We start from the raw sequence: 24,122 nt of genomic DNA on the forward strand, positions 1-24,122 counted from the left end.
AAAGAAGTTTGGGAAGCAATCAAGCAGTCAAAGTCAAATATCTTGCAGCCGATCTAGTTCATAAGGCACGTTTACAAACATTAAGAAGTGAACCAGAGGCTCCGAAGATGAAGTCAAATGAAACCGTAAGCGACTTTGCGAGAAAGTTAAGCAGTTTGCAAACCAAGTTTAAAACTCTTGGTGGTACTTTGAAAGACAAGGCACTTATGAGGAAATTGCTTATCTCGGTTCCAAATAAATTTCTACCAATTGTGGCATCTATCGAACTATATCAAGAGATAGACACGATGCCATTTGTAGAAGCGGTGGGAAGAATAAAGGCTTTTGAAGAACGTCTCAAAAGTCAAGACGAACCGGAAGATCATGATCAAGGAAAGCTCTTAATGGCAAGTTCAAACAATTATAGAAGAGGTCGTGGTGATCAAAATCGTGGTAGAGGATGAGGCTCTTTCAGAGGAGGAAGAGGACGTGGAAGAAGTACGAGTCAAAGAAACAACAACAAAAACGACAAAAGTAAGCTCAAATGCTATGAATGTGGTGAATATGGTCACTTTGCATATGAATGCATAAGACGAAAAGACAAGGAGAAAGTAAAGGACCAAGAAGCCCATCTCATGTTGGAAGATGAAAAACCGATGCTGTTGTAAACGCAAGTCAAGAAAGCATAAGACTCTCGTTGAACTATATTTAGTTTAAGGGGGAGTGTTGAAAATATAAACTAAATATTAGAGGCCTTTTTAGTCATTTTAGAAAGTATAGTTTATGTCTAGTATGTATATTTATAAAGTCCAGGGGTCTAGTATATATGTAATAAGTATTTTGGTTATAAAAACCCAACAGATGTATGTAGTTTGATCGATCAATATACAAACAAGTTCATCAATTCAAGCTCAAGTTTATCAAATTCATTGTTGTGTTATTCTTCAATTGCAACCAGAATTGCTAACAATCAAATCTATATAAAGCACAATCTTATTCGAGTTACATGTTCACATACATGACGCATCAACACAATGGTTTTCGAGAGGTCCCCAAAACAGGTTACGTGTTCACATACATGTTGAACTTAGAACAATACGATGTTAGTCGAGCGAGAGTGTGCGTGTGTGTACGATGATCTATCACATACAGGTTACATGCGGATCAGAAAAAACCAAGAAGTATTCATCGATTATCTATAAAGTCAATGCCATTTGCATAGCTTAGATCAGAGAAAAGTTGCATTACAGATGACACAACGAAGCATATTCTGCAAAAGCTTTCATGAATGTATGAGCCTTAGAAAGAAGAGAAATTAATGTTCGCCAAGTCAAGTGAAATTTATATGAATCAAATTGGAAGTTTATTTCTTCTATTATGTCAGCTAAAGTAGAATTCAAATTATGATTCTTCATATTTCGAAAAACAAAAAGGTAGGAACCAACTGAATGATTTATATTCAAATTCTTCATGCATGTTTCAAAAAAAGTTTTAGGAATTCATGCAATTTGGGGAAAAATATTATGCATTTTATATCCACATTTTCTTATCAATTAGAAACAAGACCATTGCATTGTTTTATCTATAAGTATCAAAACGGATGAGTAAATTGCCAAAAGATGCCGTTTTTATAAAGTAGGTAAAACGAATTTGCGTCAAAACGTACAAACTATTTTAGAAATAGGTCCCATGGGTAGTTTAGTAGTTGCAACAACTATGGTACACTTCTGCAGATTTTAGATTATTCTAGTTACATTATGCTTTATTTTATTTGTATTTTTATCTAGAATAAACATACGACAACCCAAATTTAATTTTTTGGGTCCATGTTTCCTTTCATGTTTTGCAATACATCTAAGGGATGAAAAATAGACAAATATATTACATTTTTATGGAATAGCTTAATATGCATATGAACACGGGGTTTCCATAAAAATCTTATGAAATTATATTATACGCCCCTTGATGTTTCCGTAATTATCGTCAAGACCAGTCTTGTTGGCCAGAAAATTCTTGTACCATGTTACAGACAGCTTTGGCGTCCGAGTTAAGGTTTGTCGGTCCACATAGTATAATCCGTACCTTGTATTGTAACCATTTGTCCATTCATAACTATCCAGAAATGACCATGCGAAATATCCACGTACATCTGCTCCATCTCTGTTATTTCAAACAACATTTCTTCATATCAATGCCACAATTCATAAAATATGTATATCAAGATTTCAGAGCCAACCTAATAGACTTGGCCAAAGAAGCAAGGTATTTGGAATGATATTCAATTCGCTTGACGTCATTAGTTAGCTCGCTAGCCCGTTGCTCGTGCACATCCGGTGAAGAGTACCCTGACAAGATGTGAATATAATTGAATTAAACAAGACAATATGTTGCTAAATATGAAAATGGTGACTCTTAACCATTTTCAGTAATAAACATGGGTGTGTTATTGTATCGAATCTTGATAAGGTTAACAATCTCTTCCATGCCTCTAGGAACAACATATGATCCTTCCATCCCCGTCTGCTTTTGCAAATAAACAAAAATGTTGTTATGTCAACTAAAAAACATTATTAATTAAAGATTGCTATATCCTACAAGTTCACCAATTAGCACGCCATCACGCTCTACAACCATCTCCACAAAACCTTCAATTGCATGGTTCCCGGTTGCAGAGCAATTAGAATTCGTACAATCCTTGACATATGAAGTTGAATAATGGTTGATGCCAATAAAATCAATGCTATTCTTCATAAGACTCTTTTCATTAGGGGAGAAACTTGGTAATTCATGACCAAGGTATTCCTTAAGTTCTTCCGGGTAGTCTCCAAATATCGAGGGATCAAGTGTCCTTTTTGATGATATAAAGTTGTTCAAAGATCATATAATTTGTCATGCATAAATGTTTAAAAAAGGTTACTGCTTACCAGCCAGAATGAAAAGCAAATGCCCTTTTGGCAGCTTGGTGATCAAGTTCACTATCAGTTAGTGGTTCATACATGCAACTATGAACACTGACACCAATGGAACCACCTTGTTTAGGCTGCACATACAAACCAAAAAGTCAAACTAACAAGTCTTAATATGTTCCGTTAAAACTTGAAGATTGACTTAAAACGTTGATTGATTGCCTGGAAATATTCATGATATAGCTTGGATGCCCTGCCATGGGCCAATAACAAGTTGTGCATAGCTATGATAGGCTCAACATCTGAATTTCCATTAAGACAGTTTCCAAAAGGCTCTGAACAACGCGATGGTGGAAAAATTCCCAATTCATAAGCCAATTCTGCGTATAATTTAGGTTCGTTTATGGTGATCCAATACTTCACCCGGTCCCCAAAAGTCTTAAAACAGATTTCCGCAAAATATATAAACTCTTCCCTGCCAAGTAAGCAAAAAATAAATAAATAAATAAAAATAAGCTATCAAACATCTAAAGAGGTGATGATGCAATGGCGTTTAAAACATACTGCATTTCAGGGTTTAGCCAAGAACTATATCTGTCTTCAAGTTCTTGAGGGAGGTCTACATGGTGAATGGTCACAAATGGTTCAATTCCTGTTCATTTTAATCATAACCCATGGTTCATTTTAATCTTCAATCATCAATCAACCAAATACAGAATCTTAAAGCTGAAGCTGGTAGGCATAAATATTTCTAATATCAAATCATGGCACCTTTAAGAATCAGATTGTCAATGATCTTGTTATAGAACATGATGCCTGCAGGGTTGACTTCACCACACCTTCCTCCTGCTCAACAAAATATACGAACAAATTACACACAAAGTTGAGAAGATAATGCATGGAAGTAATTGTGGGATGGTAATATACTTGGAAGAATTCTAGCCCAAGATATGGAAAATCTGTATGCTTGTATGCCAAGGAAATGCATCAACTCAATATCTTTCTGAATTACAAAAGTCAAAACTTCAAAGAAAGAAAGTGATATAAAAAAAGTCAAGAAGATTGATAGATAAACAGTAATGAACCAACTCACTAAGAACATATGATAATGATCATCCGCAATGTCTCCATTCTCCTCACAACCTAATAAAAATGGAAATCAAAATCAGTATGTGGTATAAAGATTAAAGAACCAATAGTATATACTAACCCCCAGAGTGACAAAATGCATCCCAGTTGCTCATAGATTTTCCATCATCAAGATAAGCTCCTTCAACCTGTAAAACTTCAAGAGTTGAGTGACAAAGAGCTATAGTAATGAGCAAAAAATGGGACCAAGAGGGGAAGATGGACTTGGTAAGCAGAAGTGGCTGTTCCGAACAAAAACCCCGTTGGAAAATCGGATCTTTTGATTTGCGCTTCGTCGTTTTCTTCAAATATGGATCCTCCATGGCCAAGAAATGGTGCAGAAGCATAAATGAGGAAGAAGAAGAGAGAAATGGTGGTTGCTTTCATTTTCATAATGGAACAGGAGAAATGGAGATGCACGTTGACCGATCAATACTTTTGAGCCGGTTCTTTGCTTTTTCTTTTAAATAGTTTATTTATATTCAACGTTTTAAGATAATTAAGATAGATCATATATTATTATATTATTATTATACTAAAGCATAAGTGCATAACAGCGTATCCTTGAAATTAAAATATTATAATTTCAGTTAAAACATGTGTATTAAGTTTAAGTGCATTTTGGTTGAAGTAACTATTATCGTGTGAGCTATCTTTCTTATAAAGAGCTTACAAGTTTTATGCCTTTTCTTATTTATACCATGGTGGAAACCTTCCATTTTATTTCCTTCATTAATGTGGGATGGAATTTTTACTTCTTTTACTTTCTCCATTCTTCCTTTTATTTGTTTTATTTATTCTCTTTTCATTTTTATTTCTTGTCCTTTTCTTTTTATTATTTTATTTCTTTTTGGATTGTTTACGGTTTGTTATACAAATAGTGTGAAAAGCGGACAGGTCGCAACAATTTTCTAAGGTGAGATAATTATTGGCCAACCTAAAGCTGGTAGGATTAACAAAATCCTATTCTCTTATATAGATACAATAGCTTTAGAACACGTGTAATGCACAAGAAACTAAAAAACATACACATAAGCTATAGAAATTAAATGATTAAACTAAAAAAAACTATATTTTATCAGATTGAATAGTTTAATAAGTTCAAATTATATTTTCTAATGAAATATTCATACGAGTATATGGTGCATTTTCACGTAATTTCTTCATAATTACGAAAAGATGCACCTAGTGATTTTTTAAGTTGTAATCATATTTTTTTAATGAAATAACGAATTCTAACAAAAGATGCTAAGATGTTTCATTATAAATTACATGAAAAAAGAACATAATACATAAAATTAGCATGACTAAAACACGTTTTTGTATTACAGTTTTGAAAGAGATAAAAAAGAACTCCATTGCTCCATGGAGGTTAAATGAATATGTTAGAATAAAATTGTTATTCATTTATAATTTCTTCTTATCTTTATCATCATAGAAATATAAATAACGTTAATTGGATTTTACCGCATTCGTCTCCTACATTGAAAAATGTTTATAAATTGATTTAATAAAAAAAAGGTAGACATAATTTCATTAAAGATATAAATATTTTGATTATAATGACATAAATATTCGCATCTTTTTAATCTCTATCATTTAGGTAACTAGTTATTTGGTTAAATGATGAATTCATATGTTTTGGTTATACTAACATAAATATGTTTTCATTAAAGATAGAAAATAGTTTGAGTGAAAATTTTGGCTAGGAATGAATCTACAAGTGACATGTATCCTCAGTTATTTTCTTTTATTAAAATAGGTAGATATATTAAGAAAAATGCACACATACATTGGTTTCTAATAAGAAGTGGTTCCAAACCAGTTTCAGTTGAAAAACTACAAACCCGTCCTAACCAACAGTTTCAAACAGATTCGGTTTCGGTTCAGTTTCCGAATTATTTAGTTTACCGGTTTCTTTGCCCACCTCTAATATCTAGTGAAAGTAAATTATCGAGTAATTCAAAAGAAAGGGATAACAAAGATTGTGAAATTGGGAATTAAAGTCGTGACGTCATTTGGTGGGAGAAAGGGTGGCTATAGTAGTAAAGTCTAAACTACCTTTCTAATGGATTTTAGTGTTCAAACATGTGGCAATGCGTTGCACCATTTGGCCGGGTGCATCTTGGAATCTTCAGTCATTTTCTATTTCGTCACTTTGTGATGCGCTCATTGTATCATATTATGAAGTGGGTTCGGGTAAATTATTTTATTGTGGGAAGTAAGACTTTATTCTTTTTTTTTTCTTTCAATAAAATAAGTAACAAATAAAACATGATAAAATGACACAATAATGCTTCACTAGAGTCTAGGATGGAGTCCGTAATACACGGGTGATTAAAAAAATACAATAAAAAAATTAAATTTAATATATATATATATATATATATATATAACTTATGAATTCATAAGATATAAATAATTTTATAAAACATATAGATTAATAAGAATAATTTTTTATTGTATTTTAAAATAAATTAAAATAGAAGGTTGTGAATATATACTAATTAAAAAAAAGAGAAATTAACATTAATTAATTGTAATTGAGTTGGCAAGTCATAAACATTTTTTAAAAAAAGATAATGAGTTCAACTCTCATCAACAACATATTTTTCATTTTATCATTTACGAAGTGGAAAATGAAAATCAGTATATGTGGAGCGTTTAATAGAATAACATGTGAAAAGATGGTCTTATTTTAATATTACACATGTTCTTCTCTTCCCTTCTATGACTTTCACAATCCAGATAGGAGTAAGCATCATTCATCTTCGTCTTCATCGCCACCTTCTGATGGTTGGGTAAAAGTTAGTTTATTTTATATATTAATTAGTTTATTTTAGTTAAATAATCGAACGAACTATGGTACTTCAAGCACTGTTATGTGTTTTCAGGACAGTGGAAGCTATGGAGCTTAATGAGGATATTTACGGGCTTGGAAAGAAGATCGAGAAGTGAGAGATTGGAAGTGCACGCATCACGAGGCAGTCAAGAAAAGAAATTTAATAAATATGAAAAAATTGCATCTTCGCAATACGCGAAGATTCAGGGGTACAACTTCGCGATACGCAGAGTTGCAAGAGTCTGGCTGAGACTATTTTGTCCTTCGCGATACGCAAAGGAGCAATCCTATCATCTTCGCGATACGCTAAGATGCTCAAAGTCGGTAAAAATTAGGGTTTGCCTTATATAAACCCCTTAACCTCCCCATTCGGATTATTCTTTCTTTGTTCGTTAAATTGTTGTATCTATAGACGGTTGCATGATTTAGGGTTGAAATTGGGAAAAATTAGGTCTGGGTATACATGTGCAGACATCACTTTTGAGAACCTGAATGTGTTGGGTCGCTGTCGCTGCTGACAATGGACGGTTAAGCCGATTTGATAAATTAATCTTTCTTTTTCTTTGGTATGTATGCTATTTAATTTTGGGGCTCATCAGTGGCGGATCTTTCTTTTTTCTGTATTTTATACAACGTAAACGAAATAAAAGATGAAACACGATAATAAATAAAATAAGCACATGAGTACAAATTTCTCCTCTTCGGTTTTTGAAAACTTGAAATTGAGCCATTACACATACTTCTTTTACTTTATCAAATTATTCTCTTTCGATCGCATAAACTAAAGCATTGTTCAAATATTCATCACCCATTCGCTTGCACAAACCCGTATTGATAAGCTTCGTTTTAGAAAAAAAAAACATATTTCAACGGTTGGGGCTAGCTTCAATATCCGATAAGCCAAAGGAAAAGTGGCGTGCAAATTTATCGGATAAATATGTCAAACCCCGCTAAAACGGAAACGCGGGTGCGTGACGTTATGCATACCGTAAGCATATGATTATCGCCAACATAAATGTATTAGGATACCAATAGTTTAAAAAAGTGTTTACAAACCATAATTTGTTTTTAAGCAAAAGTAGTTAAACATTAAAATGATATCCTAATTGTACAATGAGGTCATGTCTTCATGATTCTTTACGTGTGTTGTTAATTCCTTGAAAAACATACGTTTTAAAATGTCAACACAATGGTTGATGAATTCACAGGTCTTGAGATTCGATATGAAATCACGTTATTCATAAATCATTTAATCAGTTCGCAAACAAGTATACGATAACATATTGAAACAAGTACGATGATCCTCCGTAGACTAGCTAAATCTACGAATTAATATGACGAACCCTGAGCCTATAACCAAACCACGACTTAAATCTATTTGCCCTGTTCAAATCTCACAGATGGAATATACGCACCCTGTTTCGATGCAATATCGGAGGTTAGAGCGACTAACCTAAAATAGGGGGAAACGTCAACGTCAATAGTACTATCCGTATATTCCTGTGGCTAACTCCGTTAGCTAATGGTTATAGTATGTAAGCAAGGGACTTATAGCACTACATAGTTCAACTCATATTCGCATAAGGATTGGTGTTTTGTTTCTAATTATCGTATATAAAAGCAGTTGTGTATGTTTTCCATCCCGGATTTATAAAACAATAAAACGGTAAAACAGTAAAAGGGGTTAGTGAAACTCACCTCGTACGTTCAGTGTTCAATTCGTTAGCAATTTCAGTTTGGACCTGGGTCTGCTGCCTTCACACGTCCTAAATGCATAAGATCAGTTAGTTACCATTATCGACTCGCAAGTCGGTTTATGCTAGTCGTTTTCATCCAACTAGCCGTTTCGTTTATTATGTTTGTGTCGGTCGCTTTCACCAACCGGCATTTCGTTTATTATATTGTGTCGGTCGCTTTCACCAACCGAGCGTTTCGTTTATTATATTGTGTCGGTCGCTTTCACCAACCGAGCGTTTCGTTTATTATATTGTGTCGGTCGCTTTCACCAACCGAGCGTTTTGTTTAATTTTTGGACGACCTGTTGGTGTTAAGGTTTTATATTCTTTTTGAAAATAAATATTTATATACTTATATAAACATTAAGAATATAATTTTTATGAGCGTTGATGTCATTCATATATAACCAATTCGTTTGGTCGATTAATAAATATATATTAAAACTATAAATTTATTTCAAGATAATTTCTTTTAGTTATGATTGTAAAACATAGTATATTTGTACGCTCGTTCTCAAACTTTCAACCGACTTATATACTGTTTCGGTCATATAACTCGTAAAAGTTATTATATTTATGTAACAATCACTGGTTTGACACAAAGTGTCGTCGTTACAAATAATATTTATTATTTATTGTTTAGAAACATAAAACTTATAGTTTTATTTACAAAATCATATATAAGATTGATAAAATATATAAACGTATTTATAATATAATACTTTAAAAAGCTTAGATTTATTGATTTAAAATGCTTCGTCTTTAAAAAGAAATATATTTACTTTTTATTTTTTTTTGTGATAAAACCATATGTATACTTTGATCACACTTTTCAAGTTATAACTTTTAAAACTCAATATTATATGAATCAAGATTTATATATACTTTTTCCCACAAATTCCATTCCCACAAAAATTACTATATTTGTTTATACGTTTTTTACTAAATATAGTCTTAAACTAAGATCACACTTTTATTCGTTTATCTTTATAATCAGACCATCTATAAAACCTTTATATAATTATTTGTCCATGAAGATCTTCATAATATGCACATATATATGCATGTAGAAGATGTCACTTTTAACCAATATCCATGTGTAAATATATCCTAGAAGTATAACAATAAGTTTTTAGCATCCTTAATCAACTTTGTAACATGCAAACCACATTTAAGCATGCTTTTAACCCCATATCATTTACCTCTTTCAAATCTCTAAATACTTTTCAAGCATAATAAATTTATGTTCAAGTTTCTTAGGTTTTAACTACACATGTTAGTGTGGGTGGATTATTAGTTGGGTGCTAAAACTAGCATGAAGACAACATTTAAAATTATAAAGATAGGCTTAGAGGAATTTAGCTCACTTAGCACTAGGATTAGAGATTATAAAAGAAAACAAGACATCCTGAGCTTGGTTTCCCCACTTCATGCTTGTGTGACCTTGTAAAATTTCCAACACCATCTTGTGTCCTTGAAATGGAACAACCGACGAGAGAGAGGGATGCAAATGTGGTGTAGATTTGCTTTGTGTGAATTTGTTGTTTTTTTTTTACACCAAGGCTTCTCATATATAGAAAAATAGTGTGTATAGATATGGATATTTAAAATATTTACATGATTAAAGGGTGGTTGGTTGTGTATACAAATGAACAAAGATTAAATCAAGAATGTTGTAGTGGTTGGGTTCGGTGATAGGTAAATAGGAAAGAAAAGGCAGTTGTAGTTTGTTGGTGTGTGGATACTTGCTTGCAAGTATTTTCTTATATAGAGACATGGAGCATGAGCCTTATTTATCTTATCTTAAAAATTTACAAAGAGGTGGTGTGATACATTAAATAGTATAAAGTTTCAAATAATTAAATAAGTAAAGATGGTGTGAGGGTGATGTACGTAGCCATGAAACAAGGAAACAAGGAGTGATAAAAAAAAGTTAGTTGGTGGGGGATTGGATGCACAATAGATCTTATGATGATATTAATTTCCACCACCAAATCCTTGACTAGCTATATAGCTTAGATTTTTGTATAAGGTTTTATATAATATTGATAAGATAGGTGTATGGTGTTGATAATTTGGTGTTGGTTCAAAATCGGCCAAAGGGGGAGGGGGTCTTCGGTGGTGAAGTGGTGCCGTTCGAAGACGGCGTGACGCTGAGTTGTTGTTCGGGTTGGAGTCGGTTCAAATCTATATATATTTATATGCACATGTCGATAACATTTGATGTTTTAAAATAAGTAAACACTAACTTACTAGGGTATAAAATACTTACTTGTACCAGTTTATAACTCATATAAATTTATATGACGGTCAAATTTTACGAGACATGGCTCATTTAAAGTAAAAATACTTATTTTCTAATGAAATTATTACTTTAAATTTAAGTTCCACAAATAAAACAATTTTCATTTAAGAAACATGATTTGTTGTTGATTTTTGGAATTCAAAATTTTGAAACATATAGTAAAATAATATGTTAATATTTATATTTATAGAAATATATATATTAAATAAATATAGTGTACGAAAAAATCTATTTACCAACTTTTGACCAACAAAACCAAATTTAAGTTCCACAAATGAAACAATTTTCATTTGAGAAACATGATTTGTTGTTGATTTTTGGAATTCACCATTTTGAAATATATAGTAAAATAATATGTTAATATTTATATTTATAGAAATATATATATTATATAAATATAGTGTAAAGAGAAATTGAATAATTATTGATTTATTACGTATATTAGGGTATATTAGTTTTAGATGGAAAAATTGTAAGAATTAACCAAAACGTGACAATTGTATACATTTATTTTACTTTATTAGAATAGGTAAATTGGTTTGTACCTGTTAAAAATTGATGCGGTTGTTTGAGTAATTTAATGGAATTTAAGGGTTACCGTACTAAATAAAGTCGTGGGTCAGTAGATAAATAGGTTGTATCTATAGACGGTTGCATGATTTAGGGTTGAAATTGGGCAAAATTAGGTCTGGATATACATGTGCTGACATCACTTTTGAGAACCTAAATGTGTTGGGTCGCCGCCGCCGCCGCCGCCGCCGCCGCTGCCGCTGCCGCTGACAATGGATGGTCAAGCCGATTCGATAAATTAATCTTTCTTTTTCTTCTGTATGTATGCTGTTTAATTTTGGGGCTCATGGCTACTTTTTTTTTTTTATGTTGTCAATGGTTGTAATTTTTTCAGCAGCTATTGATTTGTGAATGCTTTGCACTTGAGACTAACTCAATTCCCTAAGATAACTTCTTAATTTCAATATGGGTTGTTCTCTTTGCATTCATCAAATAATCAATTTTTGTTCCGGTTTTGTAATTTAACTGAACACTTTCATCTCTCTTTCATCTCTAAAGAGATGACACATATAAATTAATTTGATTGTGACTATTAAGTTTTCTTGATTATATCAAATCATGCTTAATTAGATATGATATTAGGTACTTTGTTCTCATATAATTGTAATTATTTATAGAATACAGAGTGAGCATTATGAGATTAGATGCAAAGTTTTATGAGGATAAAACAAGACATGGGTTGAAATACCGTAGCATTGTGAGCCATTATATTCAAGGTCTTGATATATGGTTGGCATTTATGCTTGATCCTATTAATATGTTTGCATTAGTTCTCTATGCACGATGATAATATAATAAATCTTTTTCCATTTCACCACAATAGAGCTGAAATTGCATTCATGGATGTGACTTTTGTGTTCATGCTCATTAAAATCATTTTATTGTACCATATAACCATGCAGAAAAATTATCTGTAAGTTAATTGGCGTTCTTTTGATTTTTCTTTTAAAAGTCAACACGAGATTTGGTCAACACGGTTTTGACTTTCGGTAATTTTTTGTTCTTTTTTGTTAGTTATGCCTCTTTCTGGATTAAGTGGAATACTCTAAGGCTTTTAGTTGGTGTCAAGCAAATCATTTATGGTCAAGAAATTTCTCCAAAAACAAAGGTCCCAATGCATATGAAATTGGGTAAAAAAACTTATACTTAATACCTTACACAAATCTATTGTTTTAAGTTAGTCAACGTGTGTTGTGACATCATATTTTCTTATGTCGTGCAGAGTGAAGCGACTTTTTGGAAGTTATAGTTTTCTATAAAAGACCTACTTCAGGGTTAAAGAAAGAGACCAACAAGTGTCGATCACCTCCACCACTACCAACAACAATCGAAATAAACGAAAATTAGAGACGAATGGCGTGCCTGCAAATTGCCATCTTAGAAAAAGAGTAACAGGCCTTCGTGAAGCTTTTGTTCCTTGGTTGAATCTGTATACATCTCTATTGACGTCATAATCAAGGTTAGCTCAATTGAATCTATTGTAGGCAAAAACATGACAACAGTTCTTGTTTGAGTTTTGATTATCGTTTTTTGTGTTTAAAGCCCGATTACATGCAGTGTCGGAGGCCATATATTTTGTAAGTTGATTGCTATTGAGCCTTTTTTTCTTTCTACAAGACAAATATGAAAGTCGTCTCTGTATATGTATAATCTGGATGTAGTAAACAATATTGTATAAATTCAAGGTGCTCCTTTTTTTACTTGCTTAAGCATAATTATGTTTACCAAAAATTCAGATATAAGTTTTGTTAATGGAGTCAAAAACTCCTTGATCATATCAAGGAATGTAGCTCAACTACTCAAGCATTATCTTTGAAGATTTCTAGAGTCGACGAGTTTCGGTCACCAAAATCTAAGCTCTGATTACGGTTTCAACCCCCTCCCCGCAACCGGGGGGTTAAAAAAACTAGTTGAGAATAAAATCAACACAACTAGTAATTAAACAGCCAATATTGACAAAAGTCTTCAACCTTAAAAAATAATAAGTTATTAGGCAGAAAGCAAGGTGTAATAAACACTCTTGGTTAAAAATTGATTTCTAATTCAAAAAATCTGGTGGATTAGAACTCCTATCGGTAACATTGAGAGAAGCGAGATACAAGAGTGTCATTCTTTACTCCAATCGATTTGCATCACGAACATGGAAGATTCTTGGTTTTGGTCGGCGGATACAAATGGCCTATTTTCAGTGAGATCAACACGAAGATTATTGGAGAATCAATATGTGATAAACGATTCGAGCCCATACGAGTGGAACAATTGGGTCCCGATCAAGGTGAACGTGCTCGGATGGAAAGCCCAACTTCAATGAATCGCGACCAAAATGGCTCTCTTAAGAAGGAATGTGCACACGGGGAGTACGATATGTCCTTTTTGTCTTGAACTTGATGAAACAATGAACCATTTGTTGATTTACTTCTTGAAGATGGACCTGGTGTGGCAACACATAGTTAGTTGGTGTAAGCTTCCACCTTTTTTTGCCTTATCCTTAAACGACGTGCTGGATTATCAATCTAGCTTGGCCCGGGATAGAAGATGTTCAAAGTTAATTCAAGCCATTTTTCGAGTCATGCTATGGTGTATTTGGAGAGCAAGGAACGACAAGATTTTTAATTAATTAAACACTTGCCCTACTCAAATTATGGAAAACATAAAAATACAAAGTTACCTTGGGGTGGTTTCTATATCGAAGAAAATTGTAATCGATTGGAGTAGTTGGTGTAAATTTGATATGCTAAATGTGTAAGCTTCTTGTTTTGTTGTTGGGGACTAGTAGTTGCTAGTTCGCCTTTGTTAATATAATGTCTCCATTCAAAAAAAAATTCACAAAACCATGGTAATTTCCAATCCATTCAGATTCAATAACAAAAAGGCTTAGACGGGTTTTCTTTTGGGGTGGGACGGAGGTACAAGGATAAAATTAGTTGGGTCGCTTAGATTAAGGTCATAGCCCCGCAAAAGTTCGGTGGAGTTGGGATGGGATCGTTGAAAGATGCTAGCAAATTGGTGGTGGCGATTTAAGGGAGAAAAACGAGGACTGTGGTGTAAAATCGTTTGGTCCATTCGTCACATATCTCAGTCATGGCAAGCGATCCAGGCTAGGATTTCGACGACTAGACCTTGGAATTTTATTGTAAAGATGTCTGCTGAATTGTCTTTGGCAGATGTGATCTTTCGAATGTTACATTTATGGTTCGATGTGGAGAAGAAACATCATTCTAGTTGGATCTATGGATTGGAAACGAACCTTTTTACTCCTGGTTTCTGAGATTGTACGCGCTGGAGACGGAAAAGAGCGGCACGATTGTGACTCTGTTATTCATGAAGTTTAATTTTATATGTGGGCAGTGGGGTTGGTCGTGATATCCTGGATCATTACAAGAGGTGGAAGAATTTCGGCAGCTGCTTCGAGTATGTCTAACTGTGGTTTTAGTAACGGGTGGTAAGAAATTATGGTGTGATCTAGACGAAATGGGCTCGTTTAATGTTAGGAGCATCAAGTTGCACCTGTTAAACGAGCGTGGTATACTGCCTGAGCTCGTTTTTAGGTGGAACAATTAGGTACCCAAAAAGGTTAATTTGGTGGCTTGGAGAGTGGAGTGGGATCGCTTACCTACACGGGTCGCGTCGGAGACCCGTAATATTATCTTTCCCTCGCTTATGTGTGCTCTATGCGAGGATCATACCGAATCGACGATACGCATATTTATCTCTTGTGGTCTTGCACAAATGGTATGGCAGGCTATCTACGGTTGGTGTCGGGTCCCTGCAATATACGCTTATCGAGTTCAGGATATCCTCGAGATGTATAAGTTCTCTTTTTAACGAAGAAAAAGGCTAACGTTTGTTATGCTATAGTGTTGATTTCGATGTGGAGGATATGGAAGGCCCAAAACGAGGTGATTCATGACCGGTCGGTCATTCGGTTGACTAATGCAGTAGAGGAGATCAAGGTGACAAGCTTCCTTTGGGTGCGAAATAGATCGAAACTAAATTACGTAACATGGGAGGAGTGGAAGTATTTTACTTTTAATGTTCAAGGGGATTGATGTATTGGGGAGGGGAAAGTGGGTTGTTAAAATGGTACTGGCAGTTTGTATGTTTTGGCTAGCTACTGGCTAGTATGTGTGATGAGTGGATGTAACTAATTGTTAATAATATTGCATTTTTAGTTTAAATATTTGTTGGAACTCAATTACATTGAGTGGTTTTTATATTTTGCAGGTTTCAGTTGACGACGATCTATAATGATAAAGCAATCAAATAAACAATGCAAAGGCACTTTCATGTTTATATCAGAGATCAATGATCGAGTAAATGATTAATCATGTAAAGAAATTAATATAATTGTTATAGTGTAGCTAGCAATTTAAAGAAAAGTCATGAAAGAATTATAAAGAGCCTTCAACGTATATATGGTATACGGAAATAATTAAAGAAAAAGTCAACAGTGCACCATACAATATTCTAACTGGGATTAATACATAAAATTAATTGTAATTGGGTTTGAAGTCAATGGAAGGAAGCTCAGATCTCAAATAAAAGAAAACAGAGAGTACGAAGTCTTGAGAGTTTTTTTTTTAATGACAGTAGGGTAGAAGGCAAAGGACGTTGCCAGCCTAGGACTATGTGTCACGTAAATTAAGAAGCAATAACCATGATGAGGCAGGGCTAATCTTGTTGTAACTTTCTCCGGGTGAATGGTTCATCTAGGTTAAGCACTCAATTTTGTTTGTTTATGTATTGGATTTGTTTATGTGATGACAAGCATTTAACAAATTGAAGAATTAGTTAATTAAACAGTTAGTTAGTGTTTTGAGTTCTTTCTCTACAACCACGTTCGGTTGATGACAAAACCTAGAAGCTGGTTAGGTAACTAAAAGGATTAACTTGATACTAGTAGACTGGATAATTGAATTGTATAGGTTTGATGACAAAAGCCTGTCTCAATAGTTACTTTAACTAATTTCCAGAACTATGTCTGCGTGGTTCCCAATTAATTAAACAAGCTTTGTGTGAAACCTAGAAACTGAAACCCGAAGGAAGTTGCATTTTCCTTAAATTGTTTTTAAAATCAATCTTCTAAGTTTCGCGTGCCATCGTTTGTCCACCTTAGTTAAATTTATATTAAAAATCAAACCAACTTTGTAATACTTCCCACATGCTTCTCGTGGATACGATACCATACTTACTCTATCTATATAGTTTAATTAGGTTTTTGCATGACTAAAATGACGGTCATCAAAATGGTGTCGTCTGGGGAGCTAGAGCGCTTAGTTTTGCGTTTCTTGTTTGAAAAAAAAAATTCAAAAATTTAAATAATCCAAAAATATATTTGTATTTATTTATTTTTGCTTAAGTTTAGTACTACGCATGGTATTGCTTGTCTTTGTTGGTGCAGGAACTTATTTTAGTGTCGGCAGCATACGTGTAGTTAAGTTATGAGTTATCACAGTAATCAAAGTCAATCTAGTGGCCCATCAAACCTACCATTCACACAAGAATTTTCAGACTTTGACCTACCACCTCTTCAACCCCAAAACCAACCACAATATGATGAGTTTGATGATTTTAACATTTAACAAAACAGCCCATCAGTAAGTAACATAACAAATGATCCCTCACAAACGATATGCCAAATATAGTGCAGATGAAGAGGATGGGTCGTTTGGTATTGCTAAGGGGGGAGCTGGTACAGTAAATAGGAGAGCTGGAAACTGGGATGGAGATTTCAATGAAGATGGGCATTATGATCAATTTAAGCATGATGAGTTTAATGAGTTTGCGCCTTCAGAATAACAATTTAATCAAAGAGGTCAGCATCGGGTCAAGTTAGGTCGGCAAAGGTATAAGGGTATTTAGCAAATCGATTATGGACAATAGGGTCAGGATGAGTATGTGGATGGAGTGCCTAGGGCGAGTAACACAGCCCCGGTTAGAGGAGGTTCCATCCATTTTGTGCGTATAGCACCAAAGAACACCTCATTGTTCGAGCCATCACATTAAATGCAAGATCTTTTGAGGTACCAGTTCAGAATTGCTATCAAGGAGGTCAAAGTAACTATCAATGTGACATTCGTCAATTTCGGGTCTTGTTTGTATTCGTTTTTGTATTTGATTATTATGTAAACCGACCCGATTTGTAAACCGAAGCTTATGTTATAATCAAATGATGGATTTATGTTACAATATTGTTTCACACTTGTTGGGTCTTGAAAACATCATATTTTTATTTTTATTTATTTATTTTGTTGTTTTGTGTTTTTGTCTTGATCCATTTTGTATGAAAACTCTTGTATCTCACACTCATATTTGACCACCAACATTGCCCTATATATACTCAAAAAAAAAAAAAAAAAAACTCTCAAACATCAAATATTCAAGGTTATCTTCTTAAGTGTTCTTGAAGGTTTTTAGTCTTTCATCTTAATTAGTTTATGTAGCCTTATTAATATTTGTTTATGGTTGTGCAACATATATATAATATACACCCCTTGTTTACCTTTGGTAGTTACTTCTCCGATTCCGGTCGGTGAGGTTTCGGACCTCATAAGGCAAGGTTTCATGGAGGACTTCGTGTCCTTGATATATATACATCTATATAACTTGTTCATACATATTAATCTTGCTTATTTTAGTTTGTTGGTCATGTTTACAAGTTCCATGGTTATGGGTTTTTAAGAGTCTATGCTTCGGTTTAACCGTAAATAACTCTAAACCGTAAACCGAACTTTGTTACTAGTTTTGTTAAATAATTGTTTAAACATACTTATTGTTAGATCTAAGTTTCTAAAATCATTTTTACAAATTCTATGGTTATGGGTTTGTAGAATCTTACCTCGGTCTTAACCCGAAACACGATCCGAACCGAAAACCGAACTTTTGTTTAAAGACTTTATTGTTAACTTTTGGTTGTAAAACTTAAAGTATTTTTATTTGTACATTATTATACAAGTTCCTTAGTGTTTGGACATTTGGAAACCATCTATGAGCTTGTTGTGAGATGGAAACCGAACCAAACCGATTCTCACTCGCTTAAGACACACAAGTGTGTTTTTTTAGCCATCAAGACTTGTATATTTCTTTAAAAATAGTTACAAATTGATTTTTAAATATTTTCTTAAGTACTTGGAAATGTTGGATCCAACTTGATCTCGTAACAAAGTTTAGACCGACAAAACCGAACACTTGCTTAACGTGCGTTGTTAGTTCTAAAACAATGGAACTACATACTTGGTTAAGTCTTATTAAATTTTATTGAGTTATCTCATAACATTCAATATTTTGGAAAGTTGACTTTGGGTTTGACCAATTATCAAGACCCGAACCGACAACCCGAACACTCGATAAAAAAAACCGTTTTAGTATATTTATTCCAAAGGGATTTGCATTCTTGCATTTTACCCACCTTATTACTTAACATAGGTTGAGTAAATATTAAGGTTAGATACTTTAACCCGGTTTCAAGCAAACTTACATTTTTAAAGGGTTATTATTATAAATTATTAAATAGTTACATTTTAAACTTTGAACTTTAATTATTTATATTTCTCAACATTTATTTTGTTTAAAGACCTTCAAGACAACCTTTCTAAATTCAAGACTTCTTTTCTTTTTAGGCATTGTGCGTTAAACTCGTCGTTCCGACAAATCTCCAAATTATCATCTTTCAAGTTTACTACTTGAAGGTGAGTACTTCATACCCCATTTTCCATCTTTTATTTTGGGGGTGACATTTCATACTTATTCAACAAAATGCTTTATATTTGAATCTTAAACCAGAAACGTAGTTGTATACTTTACCTAAATAATTGCTCGATTTGGTGTTCTACGCTTATATGCCTATGTGTTTATCGCTTTTTGTTGGTGGAACTATAAAATCCTAGACTATTTGGCATCCCCTTATAGCAAGGTGTCGTGAACGTAATGCAATTAACGATAACTATAAAATCCTAGACTATTTGGCATCCTCTTATAGCTAGGTGTCGCTATTGTGTTTAGCGATATCTATTTATCCAAATCACCACTTTTATTTATCGTTTCGTATGCAAGTTTTGTGGCTATCTTTATTATATACTAATATGATTAAACTTATGAATTGCTCACCAACCTTTGTGTTGACAAACTTTATTTTATGAAATGTTGCAGGTTTGCATCTTGGTTGAATTATGATTGTGAAGAAAACAACATCAAAGACCTTAGGATATTAGTAAAAATGAACAATATCAAATTTGCCATATTTTGTGATATCTTGTTTATGGTTATTTTATGGATAATTGTTATGTGACATTTTCGATGTTGTGAAATGAAATGAGTTTATTAAATACTGTCACTTTAATTAGTGTCATGTGCTTATGGACAATCGTTACACCTCGGCATGTTCCGCCGCCTTTGGTCGGGGTGTGACAATCAACAACTAGCAGAATCAAGGGAATAGGCAAATGGGCCAGTATGGGTCAGATGATAACTCCATCAATGCAAAATTGGACACAATTATGGAGTTAATAAAGGATATTCAGAAAGGTAATGAGATTAGAGATAAGGAGGTCAAGGAAATGTCATAACGGGTTGGACAATTAGCTGAAGAAATGGCAATCATCAGAAGAGATTAAGGTAAGATTCTTAGTGATACTCAAATAAATCCAGTTTATAAATCCTCTAATACAACAAGTGTCCACATAAATGCTGTATGTACTCTTTTTCTTTCTGAAATTTCTGTTGAAATTCACTCACTAAAATGTGTTGAAGGTGGGGTAATGATATAACTGAGTCTAAGGGTGAGAGTGAACATGATCAGGAAGTTAGAAGTTTTACAAAGTCTGAAAATAATTCAAATAACATGTTTTCTAAAACTGGTAATTTGAATGTTAAAGTTCCATTTCCCTTTGCTTTACTCGCACCCAAAAATTTTAAGTAAATGGGAAACACCTAAGGGAGAAAGGTGGAAAAGTTTTGAAAACGTGAAAATAAATAGACCGTTGCTTAAACAAATTAAAGAGAATCCTGATCATGTTGAATGTTTAGAAGAGTTAAGTACCCACAAACGACGTCACAAGTTTCCTAAATAACTTGTGTAGGTCCGGAAAAGCCGAATCCAACATACGAAAGACTTTGTTCTTGATAATCAGTCGAGACGGGTGCGGTGAAATCAAACGATCGAACAAAATAATATAAATAGTGAACAACTCCGTTGTCGGTTTTGAAAGATGAACGATGTGCTGAATCGCGGTCTATAAAAACCTAACCTAACTTAGACACTCTAGTTTTAAATTTACAAATCTAGACTCTCTTAATGCTAGACCACTAGACTGGCAAGTGTACCTATCGACTATATTAAAGCCTAATGAAGTCCGGATATCGAACCCACAGGACACTTGCGACACCTAAACTAAACTTTGACTAATAACTTAAATAAATAGATTTAATTGATTTTTTTTAATAATAATTATAAACTAAATAATACTTAAACTAAAAATGACACGGAACTGTATACGAACAAATCAGGTTGAAACTTATATAGGGGAAACAACTACCTAGGCAAGGAATCCTACTAGTCAACTCGTAAACTCTCGGAATTGGATTTATGATCGGTAACCGGATTCTAAAATATGAAACTTAAGGCATAACTAAAGTATGCTAGATCACCTCCCGGTCTCACCAAAAATATCTAAGAACCCTAAATATCATGTAAGTTCAACAGTTTAATGGTTCGGATCACCTCCCGGTCTCACCTTACCTAACTATGCTAAGGTACCCAAAGATTAAATTACCTCCCGGTCTCTCTAATCGCAAAACACCCTAAGACGTAAGGGGTATCCTTATTGAATTCGGTTATAATTCTGACTTGTAAGAATCAAAAGAAGTCTAGGGTAACTCACTCCCGTGCAATCACTACCCAAACCCGCAAAAGATCAAAACAAACAACACTCAATTACCTGTCGGTCTCTCAAGTGGCAGAATATAAGATATCTCTAAACTCTCAATTACCGTTCATATGGAATATGTTAACAATAAACCATAAACTAGTTGTAAACACACAGTAAACAACCTAATACGCATTCATACATGAAAGACATTCACAAAGACGCATATGGAACAATAAATTAATCATAAATTAATACCAAATACGCATACGCATCATAACCAAAGACAATAAAAACTTTTACCAAAGTAAAAAACCGATCAATAAACAATCCAAAGCCAAAAATAAAACAAGTCTAAAAATTATTCATCCAAACCCAGGCAGTATAACAGACTAGCCGCTCATAATAATCGATGAAACAAAGATAAAATTAAGTCATGGTTCATCGTAAAACAAATAAATATTATTGAGCTACTAGCCTGGTTAAATTAATTGAGTGGTGTGCCTGCTTGCTTATTAATTCTCTTTTTGGCTGATTGACTTTTGAGTAGCCTGCTTGCTTGATTCAATCAACTATTTTTTCTTCTGCTGGCCGTGAGTTTTCTAGCTTTTGCGGCTACTTTTTCTTTCTTTTCGTAGGTTTGTTTTTTATACAGTAGCCACCAAGGGGTGGCGCCCTCCTATCTGCCGTAACGCTTCTGTTGTGTCCCCAGACCAAAAATATATATGCTTCCTTGTGGGCCCTTTTTAATTTAAAACCTAATTAGCACTTTTAATTGAGGCCTGCCAAAAAAACATAAAAAGGAAATAAATAACACACAATAAAGAAATAAATAATAATAGTTATATTTGGTACAAGAATGTGAACCACTCCACACATGCACACATGAATTCTTTATCTTGATTGACATAATTATTATAGTATTGTTATTATGTTATTATTATTATTATTAACTTGTTTGTCTTAAACTAGTAAAAATGCATCGTTTAGCTTGTTGTCTTTTTAAACTTTAAAATTCAAATATTAGCCAAATAAAATAATATTCAATAAAAACCTAGCTCAAAAGTACTTAAAAGTGTAACAAATATTTATATAATAATACGTATATTTTAGACCACATCAATGAAATATATAATAAATGAACCGATCCCACCCAAGGTGAGCTCCCAAATGGGTGGGGTGATTTACACCATACAAAACACAAATTTACATATGACAACAAATGTCCTATATATAGCCAATTAAAAACATTCTAGAAGATCTCCTCCCTGTTGAAGCTAAACGCGTGCACTGAAGCTCTCGTCTCGTATTCAAATTTCTCACCCGCTTTAATTATTTGCTTGACCATAAAATATTTAACGGTTTTCCTTCTTTTGATATCGTAAGTCACATTTTTGGCCTTACAATTTGATTTAACTGCTAGTGTGAACGCTGTTTTAATGGGTACCCTTCCCCTGAAACATCAAGATCCAGGAACACCTATGATTTCAATACAAATAGGTGATATTAAATTAGACAAGGCTTTGTTGGATCTTGGAGCTTGTGTGTGATTTTACCGGATAGTTTGTATGATCAGTATAAGTTTGGGCCACTATAAAAAGTTAAAACCACAGTGGTGTTAGCTAATTAAACTCCTGCATATCCTAGGGGGATTGTAAAGGATGTGATTTTAAAAGTTAGTGAATTCTATTATCCTGTGGATTTCCTAGTGCTCGATTGTGTAAAGAATACACAACCGACTTGTATTATGGATAGACCGTTTTTAGCTACAACAAAGGCTATTATTAATTGTGCTGAGGGAACGATTAGAATAAGGTTCGGGGAAAACAAAATGAGTTTAAAGTCTTTTCTAATTTATCTAGTCATAAAACTAACAAGTGTGGATCTCCTATTAAGAAGAATCAAACAGAAAAGAAAGAATGTTTTATAATTGACAGGTTAAATGAAGAGAAAGTAAAGAAGTCAAGAAGGAGAAGAAGAAAAAAGGTCAAGAAATAATTGGAGTATGATTATTACAGAGAAACTTGTAAATTTTATGATCTGGTATGGAAAAAAACTAATGATGAAAGTGAGAGGAAGGAATCAAGCACCCTACGAGACCACCATGAATGGCACATCAGGTACGGTCCGGCTGAAGATCTTAACAAAAATTTAGCGCTAACCGGGAGGCAACCCAGATGTTATTTTCGGTACTTATTTTGTTTGATTTTATTATATTTTTGTATACTTTTAACCGGTATTTCAAGTGTGCCACTATAGCACAAGCTAAATGTGGGGAAGCCATGGAAAATCAAGGTGTTTGAAGTGTTAGGTAAGAAAATTCCAATTAGACGATGGTCTAGTCGAGATGCCTGGAGTGTGTTAACGTGCGATGCTATGGTCAATCCAGGTACGTGCAAAATTATGTTTTATGTTGTATTTAAAACTTTGTGGGTGTAGTTCCCTGAAAACCCTCACGAGATCTTACTCGTCCACCAGGGCTACCGGGGGGGGGGGGTTTAAAGAACTTGTTGCATATGCTAAATGCAACCGTGATTCCTACGAAAGTGAGTTACGTCTTTTAACATTATTAACTCGGTTTGGTAATTAAAAAAAAAATTTTGCAAACCATTTAAAAGACCTAATCTAATTGTTGTGAGAAGCTTGCTTCTACACTTTTTGATTGTTTGCAGACACACTTGAGTATTTAGAGAAGACAGATTCTTCCAGGCTATCACGAGTGCCCACGAGTTACCTATATCAGGTGATTTCATTTTCAAAATTTACTTGTTTTTCTAATTAATTTGTTAAAAG

General features: G+C 33.6%; 1 protein-coding gene across 1 annotated transcript; it reads right to left on the reverse strand.

Moving 5' to 3' along the window:
• Window positions 1-1,895: 1,895 nt before the first annotated feature.
• Window positions 1,896-4,336, reverse strand: LOC143531816 (beta-glucosidase 18-like). Its single transcript, XM_077027027.1, has 11 exons — window positions 4,096-4,336; window positions 3,979-4,028; window positions 3,813-3,888; window positions 3,657-3,731; window positions 3,450-3,537; window positions 3,108-3,360; window positions 2,904-3,019; window positions 2,575-2,827; window positions 2,397-2,499; window positions 2,216-2,324; window positions 1,896-2,139 (listed from the first exon to the last, which is right to left on the reverse strand). Exons 1-11 carry the CDS (start codon window positions 4,334-4,336, stop codon window positions 1,926-1,928), a joined length of 1,578 nt encoding a protein of 525 aa, XP_076883142.1. The 3' UTR covers window positions 1,896-1,925.
• Between the last annotated feature and the right edge of the window lie 19,786 nt (window positions 4,337-24,122).

This window comes from Bidens hawaiensis, unplaced genomic scaffold, assembly GCF_021521415.1.
Source record: "Bidens hawaiensis isolate Kalapana, Puna unplaced genomic scaffold, B.hawaiensis_p1.1 tig00009253_1, whole genome shotgun sequence".
Classification (NCBI taxonomy): Eukaryota; Viridiplantae; Streptophyta; class Magnoliopsida; order Asterales; family Asteraceae; genus Bidens; species Bidens hawaiensis.